The sequence below is a fragment of the Hemiscyllium ocellatum genome, chromosome 23 (assembly GCF_020745735.1).
Source record: "Hemiscyllium ocellatum isolate sHemOce1 chromosome 23, sHemOce1.pat.X.cur, whole genome shotgun sequence".
NCBI lineage: Eukaryota > Metazoa > Chordata > Chondrichthyes > Orectolobiformes > Hemiscylliidae > Hemiscyllium > Hemiscyllium ocellatum.
In genome coordinates, this window is record NC_083423.1 from 20,198,271 (window position 1) to 20,212,015 (window position 13,745).

The following is a 13,745-nucleotide window of genomic DNA, read 5'->3' on the forward strand; positions in this document are numbered from 1 at the left end:
GTCTAGTTGCATAAGACCAGGACTGTAACCTTCCTAATTCAATAGACTCATAACTACACTTAACACTTGAAATGCATCACTGTAAGGGATGGTTAATTTCAGAGGAATGACAGGCAGACTTGATCATCTGTTAACAGTGGCATGGTGGTTCAGTGGTTACCTCTGCTCTCTCGCAATGCTAGGGACCCAGGTTCAATTCCAGCTTCGGGCGACACACTGTGTGAAGTTTGCACATTCTCCCAGTATCTGTGAGGGTTTCCCCCTATGGTCTAAAGAAATGCAGGTTGGGTGGTTTAGCCATGCTAAATTGCCCATGGTGTTCAGGGATGTGTAGGTTAGGTGGATTACCTGGATAGGGAAAGAGTGGGAGAGTCTGGGTGGGATGATCTTCAGAGAGTTGGTATAGACTTGTTGGGCTGAATGGCATGTTTCCACACCGTAGGAGATCTGTGATCCAGAAGATTACCTCTCATGCAGCAGTGTAACCAGGGATCTTCTGACCACGCAGATCATTGTTTCTGTAGAACCTTTTTTTTTCTGGAACTGATAATTTATTCTTTCGGAATCAAAGCTGTATGATTCTAAATGCTGAAGAACTGGTTATTCTGAATCTTATCATGGTAAACTAGGATGTGTGTACAATTTAGGATTTTTTTTTACATGTAGGTTTTAGAGACATGTGCTGTTCATCAAATTTAAAAAACAAACTTCTTCCAAAGACTTTCCAACAGCCATTTGACTATCAACCTGTTTTACGAGATGACCTGAGATGGCTTAAAAATTGTGGTGTGAATTGACAAATGGGATTAGGGTACAGGGTGCCGACTGCCACTGCTGCAGTAATTGGCTTCATATTTTTTAAAAAAATGAAAGCATGGGATATCACTTTCTACCCGACTGCGTGATTGTGCCCTCAGCTCTTGAAGCATAATGCTGTGATTCATTCCATGACTCTTCCTGCCACTCATACGCTCTCAAATCCTGTCTTTTTACCCTCCTACTCTCCTCCTTCTGATTTCTTACCTAGTATCTCTGCAAACCAATTTTAAAAATGAATAAATGGAAGCAGCTGTTTAGGCTCCTGGTTATAACCTCAAATTGTGAAAATCTTTAATAATAAGATATTTCTGAAGAACTTGTTTAGATATGACATTTAGAGCAGGAGGGGGAAGGCATCCCGATTCAGATAGGGACACTACCACTGCACTGTAAGAGCCCTTATCAGTCTTTAATTGTATATTTGTCTCAATCCATTCATAATGAGCAGGTGATAAGTACAATATTTTGATTTTTATTTTCCCCAATTGCAACCTTTCATTGGTATTCTCATGCGTCTTTTCTGTCAAATTTCTACATTTTTACAATACTTCAGACAGCAAGTGATTTGGAATCATAACCAGAAATTACATAAACTCAATCTGTATCTGTAAACCTCTTGTTTTGGGACGGTTGAACTTGTGGCTTAATAATGGATGACTGACCCCCCCCCCCCCCCCCCCCCCCCAACATTACAATAATTATGTACAGTTCTCAGGAAACGATAACACAGCACTTGTTTTTACAGCTGAAAATGTGTTGATTGAAAAGCGCAGCAGGTCAGGCAGCATCCAAGGAGCAGGAGATTCGACGTTTCGGGCATAAGCCCTTCTTCAAGACTTCTCACTTGTTTTTATAAGTCAATATATTCAGTAAATGGGGGACAAGTATTTGGTTGGCAACTAGACTGTCACATTCCTGTCTTGTCTGTAAGATCATTGTCAAAAGTTTTAATCACTGATCAAACCTGAAATACAAGAGGTGCCCGTTGTTGTGGAAACAAGTCTAATTCAATGCCTAAGGCAATGCTGAGGCCCTCCTCCCTGTCTGGTTAAATATTTTATCAAGTTCAGACAATATTTATTGCGCATCTTGAAAGTTCTCTATTGCCCATCTGTAAGATGATAATCCTTCGTGTCCTTCTACCCACCCCAAAAGTTCCTATTAGCATTATGCAACTCTGGTTCAGGTAGGGACCATCGACCCAACTACTGCAGTAACAGAGAACAAATCAGCTAATCCAATAGTTTAACCCTTCCAATAGGGAATTTAATTTAAAACTGTTTCCACATGTTGTAAAGTATTGAACGTTCCACACTAAAATTAGACATCAATGATTCAAACATGTCAGCTGCGGAAATGTTGAGAATGTGTTTGTGCCCAATGCTCAACCCTTGGTATTGTGGGTCACACTCTGCACAGTATCAAAGCCTGCTGAAGAGTAACTAGATTAGAATGTGTCACACTGCAGTTTCACCCTGAATTACAATTTTTACTCCAGAATTTTCCGCACAGAAGAGCAATACAGGTCAGAACAAAACCTCCTTTCTTTCTCTCTCTTTTATAGTAGCTGTGTGACACACAGACTAGAGTCATAGAAAAGAGGAAGGAAAACAGACCTGATGTTGCAGAACAGTGATTTTAGAAAAAGAGGAAGTTAAGAATTCCCCTAATGCAAAAAAAATCTTCTGAATCAACATTACAACAGAAAACACTTAAGTAATTAGACATTGTAACAAGAAGGACAACTGCAAATACGTTGCCTTCTGGAACAATGTACCGAGAGGTATGTCCCAGGTTTGGAGGGAAAGTGAACAGTTTAGATTTCACTATTTGGGGAATGATGGAACAGGCTGAAGGGTGAGAATACCTTTGTGTTACTCTGATGAAAAAGGGAGCTGCCAGTGAAAACAGAAATCCAAGGATACATAGGATACTGTAGTATGGGGATTTCTGAAGTTACGTGAAGAGACTAGAGAAATGTGGTTGTTTTCCTTTGACAGCAAAACAAATAGGAGATCTGATCGAGTTCAAAATCATTGGGGATGGCATGGTGGCTCAGTAGTTGGCATTGCTCCCTCACAGCACCAGGAACCCTGATTTGATTTCACTCTTGAGCGACTATCTGTGTGCAATTTGCATATTCTTCCTGCATCTGTGCAGGTTTCCTCCAGGTGCCCCAGTTTCCTTCTGCCCTCCAAGATATGCAGGTTAGGTGGATTTTCCATGCTCAATTGTCCATAGTGTCCAGGGTGTGTGAATTAGCTATGGGAAATGTAGGGTTACAGAGATGGGGTAGGTCTGGTGTGGACTTATTAGGCCCAATGATATACTTCCACACTATAGGAATGCTATGATTCTATTAAAGTGCATATTATTCCTGAACTTCCATATATAAAAAGCATAGAATTTATGCAAAAACCTGTATAAAATCACTGGTTGTTCAGCTGGAATATTATGTTTCATTCTGGGCACCAAATTGCATGAAGATGTCAAAAGAAATGGTGCAGAAAAGATTTGTAGAATGGAACATGGATTAGGAACTATTTGTACTGTACATGGTGAGATCGGTACACATTAGTGATAACTGTAGTACAGTATTGGGCGTAGTTCTATGGAGTAATAGACCTGTACTTGCCAATTCTTCACCTGTTATACAACAAGATTTGTACTCATCAGTACTGTCACCCAATGTTACTCGGTGACTGACCTTTATTCACCAGTACTGTACTCTGGTGTTATACAACTCCAAAGTGCGCTCTCCAGCCACATTTCATGATTGGAAGCATCATGACTGTTGAAACTGCAAATGAGTTTCACTAGTCAGGTTGTGCCACTAACACTACACATTAACTCAGTTTTGCTCCACAGAACAGGTGGCTGGGATGAGGCCATACTGAATTCTTTAGCTCCAATTTAATGTACATTCACCTTTAAAGACATAAATAACCCTGAAGTGCTAGATTTCCCAACAAATCAATCCAGAAAGGAAGTTATAAAAATGCTTTTATATATAAAAAAATGCAAAGTTTATACTGCGGAAACATGCAATTCAAAATCTGGAGAGTGAGAGAGATAAGTACCCTGGTGGACACACACAGAAATGGATGGTTCCTGATTCTACTGTTACCACAGCTGCAGTTTTTCTAATCCAAACCAATGTAGCAACACAGTAGTAGGGAATCTCCTCAAAGATTTTCAAAGATCGCAATAAGTAAACATAGTGAGACATGATTTCCAAATCAGAGGTGCTAAATCATTAACAGGTGCTTTTTATTACAATTAGGATTAAGAATGAGTTGCCTCAGAGTAGTTGCTATGGCGTCCATTGTGTTGCAATCTGATAGAAGCAAGATGAAGCGGCCCTTAATCCTTTAAAGAGAAGGTAATAATAAAAAGTCAAATGCATAAATCAATGATGAAGGAATAAGAGGTGCTTGTTTGCCGTATACACTCCCACTTAGAGTTCCAGCATTTAGGACCAAAAACCGCTGAGCTCCAACTCCTAGTTTTCGTTTTAAAACATGTCAGCAGCAAATTTAGAATGACAGCCCAAGAACCATTGGCAGCATTCTGGAATATATCCTCTTCTTAGGTACTTTGTAACCTCATTGTAGATTGGCAGGCTGCACTGGCCACTGTCCCTGGCCTTGCTGGGACTGAAGTAATCGATGAAGTTCTTTAAACTGAAACACCACGTTGTCCTTAAGGTCTGGGTTTGAGATTTGCAGACAGATACTCCCACTATCGAATGACAACTCCCCTGAAAACATCTCGAACATCATTCTCGCCACAACCGGAATCACCTGAACCACCATGAAAAGGAAAAAATTAAATGTCAAGTTACCATATTGCACGTTGTTACTCACATTAAATCTTTATTCCACAGGAAATGGAGTATAAAAATAGGGAAGTCTTGCTAAAATTATAAAAAGCACTAGCCAGATCTCGGCTTGAATACTGTGAATGGTTTTGGTCCATTTAGCTCATGAAAGATATATTGGCATTGGAGGCAGCTCAGAGAAAGGTCAATTAGGTTGATCTGAACTATGGAGAGGGTTTTCATCTGAGCAGAAATTGAGTAAATTCAGCATACAAAACTGGAGTTCATAAGAATGAAATTAAGAGTGACTTCATGAGGCCAAATTGAAACATACAAGATGGGTACAATTCCAATGTTTAAAAGACATTTGAATGGATACATGAATAGGAAAGGTTTGGAGGGGTATGGACCATGAGCAGGCAGGTGGGACTAGTTTTATTTAGAATTATGTTTGGCATGAACTGGTTGGACCAAAGAGTCTGTTTCTGTGCCATATCATTCGAGGAGGCTTGATAGGGTCGATGGGGAGAGTATTTTATTCACATGTTGGATGTGGGCATTGCAGCTGGGCCAACATTTATTGCCTGTCCCCTGGTGAACTGCTTTCTTGAACTATTGCAGTCCATGTGTTGTAAGTAGAACCACATGCCCATAGGAGGGAACTCCCATTAGGGAGTTATTCCTTTTGTGAGAGACTATAGGACCAGAGGGCATAATCCCAGAGTAAGTAGTCACTCAGTTAAAACAGAGATAAGGAGGAATTTTTTTTTCAGAATTGAATCTGTGGAATTAGATTAGATTAGGTTCCCGACAATCTTTACTACAGAAGGCTGTTGAGGCTAGGACATTAAGTACATCCAAGACTGAGACAACTTTATTATCACTAAGGAATCAGAGACTATTGGAATAAGGCAGGGAAGTGCAATTGAGGATTGTCAGCTCAGCCATGATTTAATTAAATGGTAGAATGGAATTGAGGGTGGCACAGTGGAGGGCGGCACGGTGGCACAGTGGTTAGCACTGCTGCCTCACAGCACCAGAGACCTGGGTTCAATTCCTGCCTCGGGCAACTCTGTGTGGAGTTTGCACATTCTCCCCATGTCTGCGTGGGTTTCCTCTGGGTGCTCCGGTTTCCTCCCACAATCCAAAAATGTGCAGGTTAGGTGAATTGGCCATGCTAAATTGCCCATAGTGTTAGGTGAAGGGGTAAATGTAGGAGTATGGGTCTGAGTGGTATACACTTTGGCGGGTCGGTGTGGACTTGTTGGGCCGAAGGGCCTGTTTCCATACTGTAAGTAATCTAATCTAATCCAATGAGGGGCTGAATGGCTCACTTCTCCTTTATTTTATCATCTTATGGCGTTCACCACCAAAAGGCAGCTTTTGACCAGGATTTCCTTTGTAGTAGGAATCACGTTTTTGGCAACAACCAAAGTGGCTAACTCACTAACACAAGCACTTTTATAAATCACAAACATTTAGCACAAGATCCTTTTCTCTCATGGGAAGGAGAATCCATTCACAGACATGTATCTAGACATCAGGAAAGAGTGTCCAGACAGTTGTATTCCTCATATGAGAGAGTGTTCACACTGTGTGATCCTCCCCAGGATGGTGTCTGTTCAAACGTGACAGCAGCCATTCAGTCCTCTGCCTTTATATGTATGGGCCCAGAGATGTGAGAAAACTCCAAGGAATTTATATAGTCACCAGATCAGAGAAACCAACTACCCACTCTGCCCCATTCCAAGACTGTTACCTGCACCATGATCAGCTTTTTTTCCTTGGGTTTGCCATCTGGCCATTCCTCACCAAAGCAGAGCTGGATCTCGTAAAGTGGGGCAACACTAGTCTGTCCCTTCTGATACATTATCAATTCTATGAAAGAAAGGAGTATAATGAATGGAGACAAATATGCATTCTCCCTTTAAAATTCTCATCTTGTTTTCAAATATCCCCATGGCTTCATCCCTCCCCTCTTCTGTAACGTCTAGACAGTATTCTTCAGAGATTGCTGTGCTCTTCCAATTCTCTTCCCTTGTGCATCTCCTATTTTAATTGTTCCAACATTGTTCCAGTGTTGGTGTCTGGGCCTTAAGCTCTCGAATCCTCTCCCTAAATATCTTCAAGACACTTTGACATTCAAACCAGAATTTGACATGAACCAGCTAAGGTGATATTGTAGTAGAGAGACACAAACATGGTTAAAGAGATTGTCTGAAAGGAGAATAGAGAGGTTCAGGGAGGAAATACAAGAGCTAGGGCCTAGGAAGTTGAAATTGCAGCTGGCAATCCTGTAGCAATTAAAATTGGAATGGTTAAGAAATTCTCATAGATATCCCAGAGGACCAGGGAGGAGTCACAGAGAAAAAAAACCCATGAAAACATTAAATTCCAAATACTGCTTAAATAGAAGGTGGTGATGTCGGTCAGCGACTTCACAGATGTTGCTGGATTCATTGCAAGATAGATCCTTGGGAGACTCCAGAGGTAAAGATGTAGGAACAAGAAGAGAAACCATTGCAAGTGACACTGGCTATGATGAACTAGGTAAAAAACAAGGGCTGCAGATGCTGGAAACCAGATTCTGGATTAGAGTGGTGCTGGAAAAGCACAGCAGTTCAAGCTCCTCGGATGCTGCCTGAACTGCTGTGCTTTTCCAGGACCACTCTAATCTAGAAACTGGCTATGATTAAGTAATTGAGAATGGATCTGGATGAGAACAGTCCCACCCAGTGGACAACAATGGGGAGAGATTTGGGAGAGGATGTTACGATCAACCATATTGAAGGCTGCAGACAGTTCAAGAGGAGGAGGAGGAGGAGGATGAAGCATTGTTTATCCTTATTGTAATCACATACAATATCATTTATGATAAATTATCAATGTCATTGATAGATGTTGTTTCAGCACAATGGCTGGATCCTGATGGACCATATATTTCTGAGTCAGAAAGTAAAGGGTTCATGTCCTAATCTAAAATCTTGAGCACAAAATCTGCAGGCACTCCCATGTGTAGTTTTGAAATTCCCATGCCAGTTTTCAAATCTTTCCACAGCATTACTACATCCTATCTCTGTGAATTCTTCTAGCCCCAAAACCCTCCTCGATTTCTACTCTGTCCATCAGTTTTAGTTTCTGTGCACCTCCAATTTCCTTTGGTCCACCATTACTGGATATGCATTCAGTTGTCTCATCTCAAAGCTCTAGAATTCTCTCCTGTAATGTTTTCCTATGTAAAAGGTACTATATTAATGCAAATTATTGCCATCATTCCAATGACGTATTAAATTTATCTGCTGATCTGTTGAGGTGAAAGTAAAAGCAAGTAAAAAATCCATCTCATGGCTCTAATCTCCAGTGTTTGGCCAATACTTATCCCTCAACCACCAAAATCACCAAAGACTATTATCTTGCAAGTGTCATATTGCTGTTTGTGTGACCTTGCTGTGATCAATTTGGTGATTTCATTTTCTTCCGTACGATTGTGACTACACTTCATTGCTGGAAAGCTATCCAAGATATCCGGATATTGTCGAGGTGCTGTATTCCCTGTTGTGTTCGAGAACATTCTTTTGAAACTGAAGCTAAAGCAAGTTGTTTGGATGAATTATAGTTACCTTTACATTGTATTTAATCACATTATATCTGAGCTGGAAATGCTTTACCTAATGAGCAACCAAACTGGGAAATACTCCATTCCCAAATTCACATCCCTGACCTTGCTTCAAACAGACAAAACAAAACAAAAAGGTTAAAAGAAATTGGCCAACTCACCACTGAGGAAGTTCTCCAAACTGAAGAGTTTGATCTTCTTCTCCCTCTCAAGGGGATTGGGTCCTGGTGCTCCAATAGCACAGGGCCCAGACCAGTACACTTTACACTGGCACAGACGGATGGCGTAAATATCCTGCCCATGGATCTCCAGGATGAGACCCCGGTCCATGACATCCAGCAAGTGATTGGTGTAATATCGCTGCTTCTCATGAGAGACTTGATCCGTACTGGGGAAACGGACCTGTTCCAGGGTAATGGGTCCAAAGAGCTCCACTTGGTCTGGGATAGGGCCTAGATCACCATAGTATAAACGGCAGCCATGAGGGTTGCTGACAGTGATCAACGATCCCATTTGTTTTCCGCGGTATTGGAACTTCACATCCAGGTCAGTCACTGCCCCACAAGAAGAGACAGAACCTTGGTTAGACCACACTCGGTGCATTGTAAATAGTTCTGGTCTCTATAAGGATATAGAGGCAGTGGAGAAGGTGTAAAGAACATTAATGTCACCAGAACTGAGGTCAGATCTATCTGGAAAATTTGTACAGGCTGGGGCTCTTTCTCGAGAGAAGGCTGATAGTTAACTGATGGTAGTTTTTAAGTTAAAGGAACAGTTTCATAAAGTAGCTGTAGAAATGTTACCACCTAGAGGGCAGAGTTTAGTGGTCATAAATATCACGTGGTCACTACTAAATCTAATAGACAATTTAGGAGAACCATCTTTGCCCAAGATTGTAAATAAAATGTTGAACATGTTACCATGAAGAGTAATTAACACAAATAACACAGATATAATTAAAGAAAAACTAGACAAACACAGAAAGGAAAAAGGTAGAGAAGCTAGAGGTGTTAAAAATGGGAGGAGTCATGGGTGGAACGTAAACACAGGCAGTTGAGACAGAAGACCCGTTTCTTTGCTATATGTGCTATAGTACACAAAAAGGATGACACAGATGGTGCTTATGAGGGCCATGGTACAGTAGTTACAGCAACCAAATGTTATGCAGTGTCATCCACTGTTTTGTCAGGAGTACTCCTGTTCTTCAACTCAGTAGATTCAAGTCTGACTCCAGATACGAGGATAAAACCTAGGCTAAGACTCCCAGTAAAGCTCTGGGGGAAAGCTGCATGGTTAGAGGTGCTGTCTTTCAGCTAAGAAATGAAGAGATTCCATGGCATTACTTCAAAGCACAAAGATCAGAATGTGTCTGTCAGTCAAAATCCCCAAAGAAACAGATTATCTAGCCATTAATCTCATTGCAATTTCTGGGAACCTGCTAAGTGCAAACTGACTACTACATTTCCTACATTACAACACTGATTTCACTATAAAAATACTTTGGACAAGATGATAAAACAAACTAGGTTATTTCTTTAAGATGGAGGAGAGACTAAATACCCCAGAACTTTAATTCCTCCTAGCAAATTACTTATACAAATGTTCAGCAAGGGCAGGATAAAGCTCAGCTGTGACACAAACAAACTCTGTATTCCAACACAGCTTTACGAAGTTCATCTCAGGCCTAATACAATAGGATCGAATTTATGGTGCAGGAACAGGCTATTTGGCTCAACTGGCCTAAGGCAGTATTTATGCTACACGTAGACCTCCTTCCATCCTATCAGCATAATCTTTTATTTCTATCCCTATACAGGTTGGACAGTGTGGACTAGGTAAAAAGGTAAAAACTAGGTAAAAACTCTAATCTAGACTCTGGTTTCCAGCATCTGCAGCCCTTGTTTTTACCAATTGATTTTGACCCTACTGCGAATCCTCTTGCAAGGATGCCTGCCTTGAAGAAGTTTTCCTCCTCTCTCTACAAGAATCTCAGTGAGTCTCTCTCTCTCACTGCAACCCCCCGGTCATCTCCTCTGCCCTGAAGCTCTTCAACCATGTCCTGAAACAGCCTACCTGCCTATCTTCCTTTCCATCTATCCACTCCACCCCCCTCTCTGACCTATCACCTTCATCCCCACCCCCATTCACCCACTGTTCTCTTTGCTATCTTCCACCACCCTCCTCTCTGATCTAGCACCTCCATCCCCACCCCCATTCACCTATTATACTTTATGCTTCTTTCTCCCCACCCCCACCCCCCTCTCATTTATCTCTCCACTCTGCAGGCACCCTGCCTCTATTCCTGATGAAGGGCTTTTGCCCGAAACATCAATTTTCCTGCTCCTCGGATGCTGCCTGACCTGCTGTGCTTTTCCAGCACCACTCTAATCTAGACTGTGTGAACCACAGGTTCTTTTACCTTCTGGATATTTAGATCCACTTCCTTCAACAGAACTGAATAACAAATGAGATGTATAACAGATAGTCATTTTATAATGCTTAAAATGTATTGCTGGAAAAGCGCAGCAGGTCAGGCAGCATCCAAAGAGCAGGAGAATCGACGTTTCGGGCATGAGCCCTTGTATAATGCCTATGTAACACTAATGCACAAGTTAAAATTATATCTAAATGTTCTGAACATCCAATTTATAAAGTCATCTCCTGAATGCAAACTGCCAATATTTCTCAAATCATGCAGGAGGAAGCCAATAAGAAGAAATAGCAACTTACATGGCAGAGAGTTGATAAACATTTCAGACGTGGTCATTGAGGGGAACTGGTCCACTTGCTGTGTTGAAAGTGGATTAAGAGTTCCTTGAGCAATTGGAGTAACATTCGGTTGAAGGAGGCCTCCATGAGTAAGGTTGGGCTGAGAGAGTTCACTGTGGTCTAGATTTGCATGGGAAAGATCCCCTTGCGGGAGTGTCGGGTTAGCAAGTCTTCCATTCATGCAGGAATCAGGCACTGTAAGTTCCTGTTTCGACCAGGTCTGTGTTGGGTATGGTGGTAGGCTGATCTTATCTGGCACAAATCAAAAGGACAGGAAAAATAAAATGAAAATATTGTTCTAAAAGACAAGATAAAGGGCAATAGAATACTGGGTCAGGCACTGGCTTTGGTGTTTGCCAGGAAAACACAATGGAATCCCTGCTGAAATTCCCATTGAATGACAGAGAGATATTCCTGGCATAACTGCATGACCTAATTTCCCTCATCTGGGAAGGAGGAGTGTACTGGGGGATAAACTGTGATTGTCACCATTTTCAAGGATCAAGCCAAGTCTGACGTCCAGATTCCTGAATTAATTATTCCACTCAAAATTTGGCAGGAGACTCTCTGAAGAACCACTCAAACACTTTAGGGAAGTCCTTACAGTATTGCTGAAGGGATCAAACATAATCTCTCCACTCCCACCCATCCCCACCCCTGCCCATAAAAGTCCCTGGCCACTGACAAACCCAGTTGGAGAGTGTGCACAAACTTGCCAGTAACTCAACCACTCAATTTGACAGAACCTCCCACTTGTGGCAGAGGCTGTAGAACATGAATTGCAATTATTGACCATCTAAAAACCCATTGAATATGAGTTCCTGATTCTGAGAAATGCCTAAGAAGAAGTAACCTCATTTCATACTAAGTAATTCATTTTGCCATTTCCCCTGCCAAAAACCACAAATGAACAATGAAGTCCACTCTCACCTTCTAAGGTCATCGATGGAAACAAAACTTGGAGCTGTTGCTGCAAAAATAAAAGAAACTGATCAGTCACTGAGTAGAGGTTTGTTAAAACATTGTGAAACATTACTTGTTTAAAAGAAGACCTCGCTAGTTGCACCAGGTTAATAATTAGCAGCATCTCTGGCATCTTTGGGCAGGTGCAGCCTAGGGTGATCTGAGCAACTCTTATCAGCAAGATCCCAGTTTCTATTTCAGATGTGTAAGACTGGTCTCAGGTGGGATACTAGTGGAGTATACAATTGACCTCCGTGTCCTTGACCTAGAGAGAGGATCATATAGCTTTATGGGAATAGGAGGAAACCATTTAACCCTCAAGCCTGTTCCAAGGAGCATTTTATTAGATCATGACTGACCTGTAACTCATCTACATTCACCTACTTTTGCTCCACATCCTTTATATACTTATCAAACGATAACTTATCAATCACACCTTGAAAGCCCTAATTGACTCCCAGCAAATAAAGTTTTAGGGAGAAGTTCTAGTCTTCCATTTCCTAACCTCTCCTCTGAATGTCTACATTCTTCAAGTTTCCTGAAGAAGGGGTCTTGCCCGAAACGTCAATTCTCCTGCTCCTTGGATGCTGCCTGACCTGCTGCGCTTTTCCAGCAACACATTTTCAGCCGCATTCTTCAAGTCAGGTCCCATTTCCTGAAGTATCCTACCAGAGCAAATCATTACTTTGTATTTAGACTATTTGATCCCCTGATCATTTTAAACACCTCCTTACCCTCTAACTCCAGGGAATTCAAGGCAATATTTGTCCTAATTATTTCATCCTTTTAGTTCCAACTTTGAGGCCATTTCTGTGGTGGGTTTATTTTCAGTCCCATAGCTGCTTTCTGTCAAATGCAGAAAGGAACTTAATGCTCAAAGGTCTCATATTTAGGAAATTCAGTGTTTCAAATTGCAGGGCTGGAGTTGATAAAACGTTAGTTCCAGATAGCTGGGCATGCAAATGGCAAAACATTACAGCACAGAAGGAGACTCCTTGGCCTTCAAACTTAAGCTGGCACTTTGAGAAACTCGTTAAAATCATTGATAGACTTACCTCTTCCTCGTCGTCCACTTCACAGTCAATAGCCTCTGAAGGAAAGGAAAAAGGCATATCAGATAATAATTAAAGAAACAATGGATATTCACTGATCCCTGGAACGGATTTGAATTCTAATGAACAGTCAGATTCAAAATGGTTAGCCAGTCCTTGTTTAACCCTGCCAGGTGTTTCCAGCATTTACAGTTTGCCTTTCATTTCCACACCACAGACTTTTTATCTGTTTTAGTTTTCCGATTCCAGGAAGCCAAATATGGTACAACATTCTCCAGCTAATACACGGATGCTGTAACACTTGCCTATAACACAATGCAAGTGTTTATATAGGGAAATGGCACAGGTTTCTAATCTACAGGAGAACCCAGAGATGTAAAATAAATTTCCTTAAGTTATAATTACGCACTGTTTGTAAGGGTGGTGGAAACACATTTTAAATATTATCTTTTCGAAGAAAGTTGATATATATTTGTAAGGAAAGTATACGTAGGCCTATGAGGAAAGAGCATATAAGTGGAACTAAATGGAGAGCACTTTCAAAAACTCACACAAACTTGATTGGCTGAATGGCCATCACTTGTACAGTAGTTCTTCTACAACGCGATGGTTGTGTTCTTGTACAACCCCACATTATAGAAAAATTGTGCTTTTGAAACAGTGCATTACAGCCAACACATATTTTAAAAGTTTGCGCATTAGAAAC

The 13,745-nt window shown here is 41.2% G+C and overlaps 1 protein-coding gene across 1 annotated transcript in view; it reads right to left on the minus strand.

The window, feature by feature from the left end:
• Positions 1-4,068: 4,068 nt before the first annotated feature.
• LOC132826687 (interferon regulatory factor 6-like) overlaps positions 4,069-13,745 on the minus strand; it is a 45,085-nt gene continuing 35,408 nt past the window's right edge. Inside the window, exons 4-9 of the mRNA XM_060842756.1 lie at positions 13,043-13,077; positions 11,955-11,994; positions 10,986-11,276; positions 8,417-8,809; positions 6,399-6,517; positions 4,069-4,622 (exon numbers count right to left, since the gene is read on the minus strand). Coding sequence (XP_060698739.1) covers positions 4,425-4,622; positions 6,399-6,517; positions 8,417-8,809; positions 10,986-11,276; positions 11,955-11,994; positions 13,043-13,077 — 1,076 coding nt within the window. The 3' untranslated portion in view covers positions 4,069-4,424. The remainder of the gene's footprint in view (positions 4,623-6,398; positions 6,518-8,416; positions 8,810-10,985; positions 11,277-11,954; positions 11,995-13,042; positions 13,078-13,745) is intronic.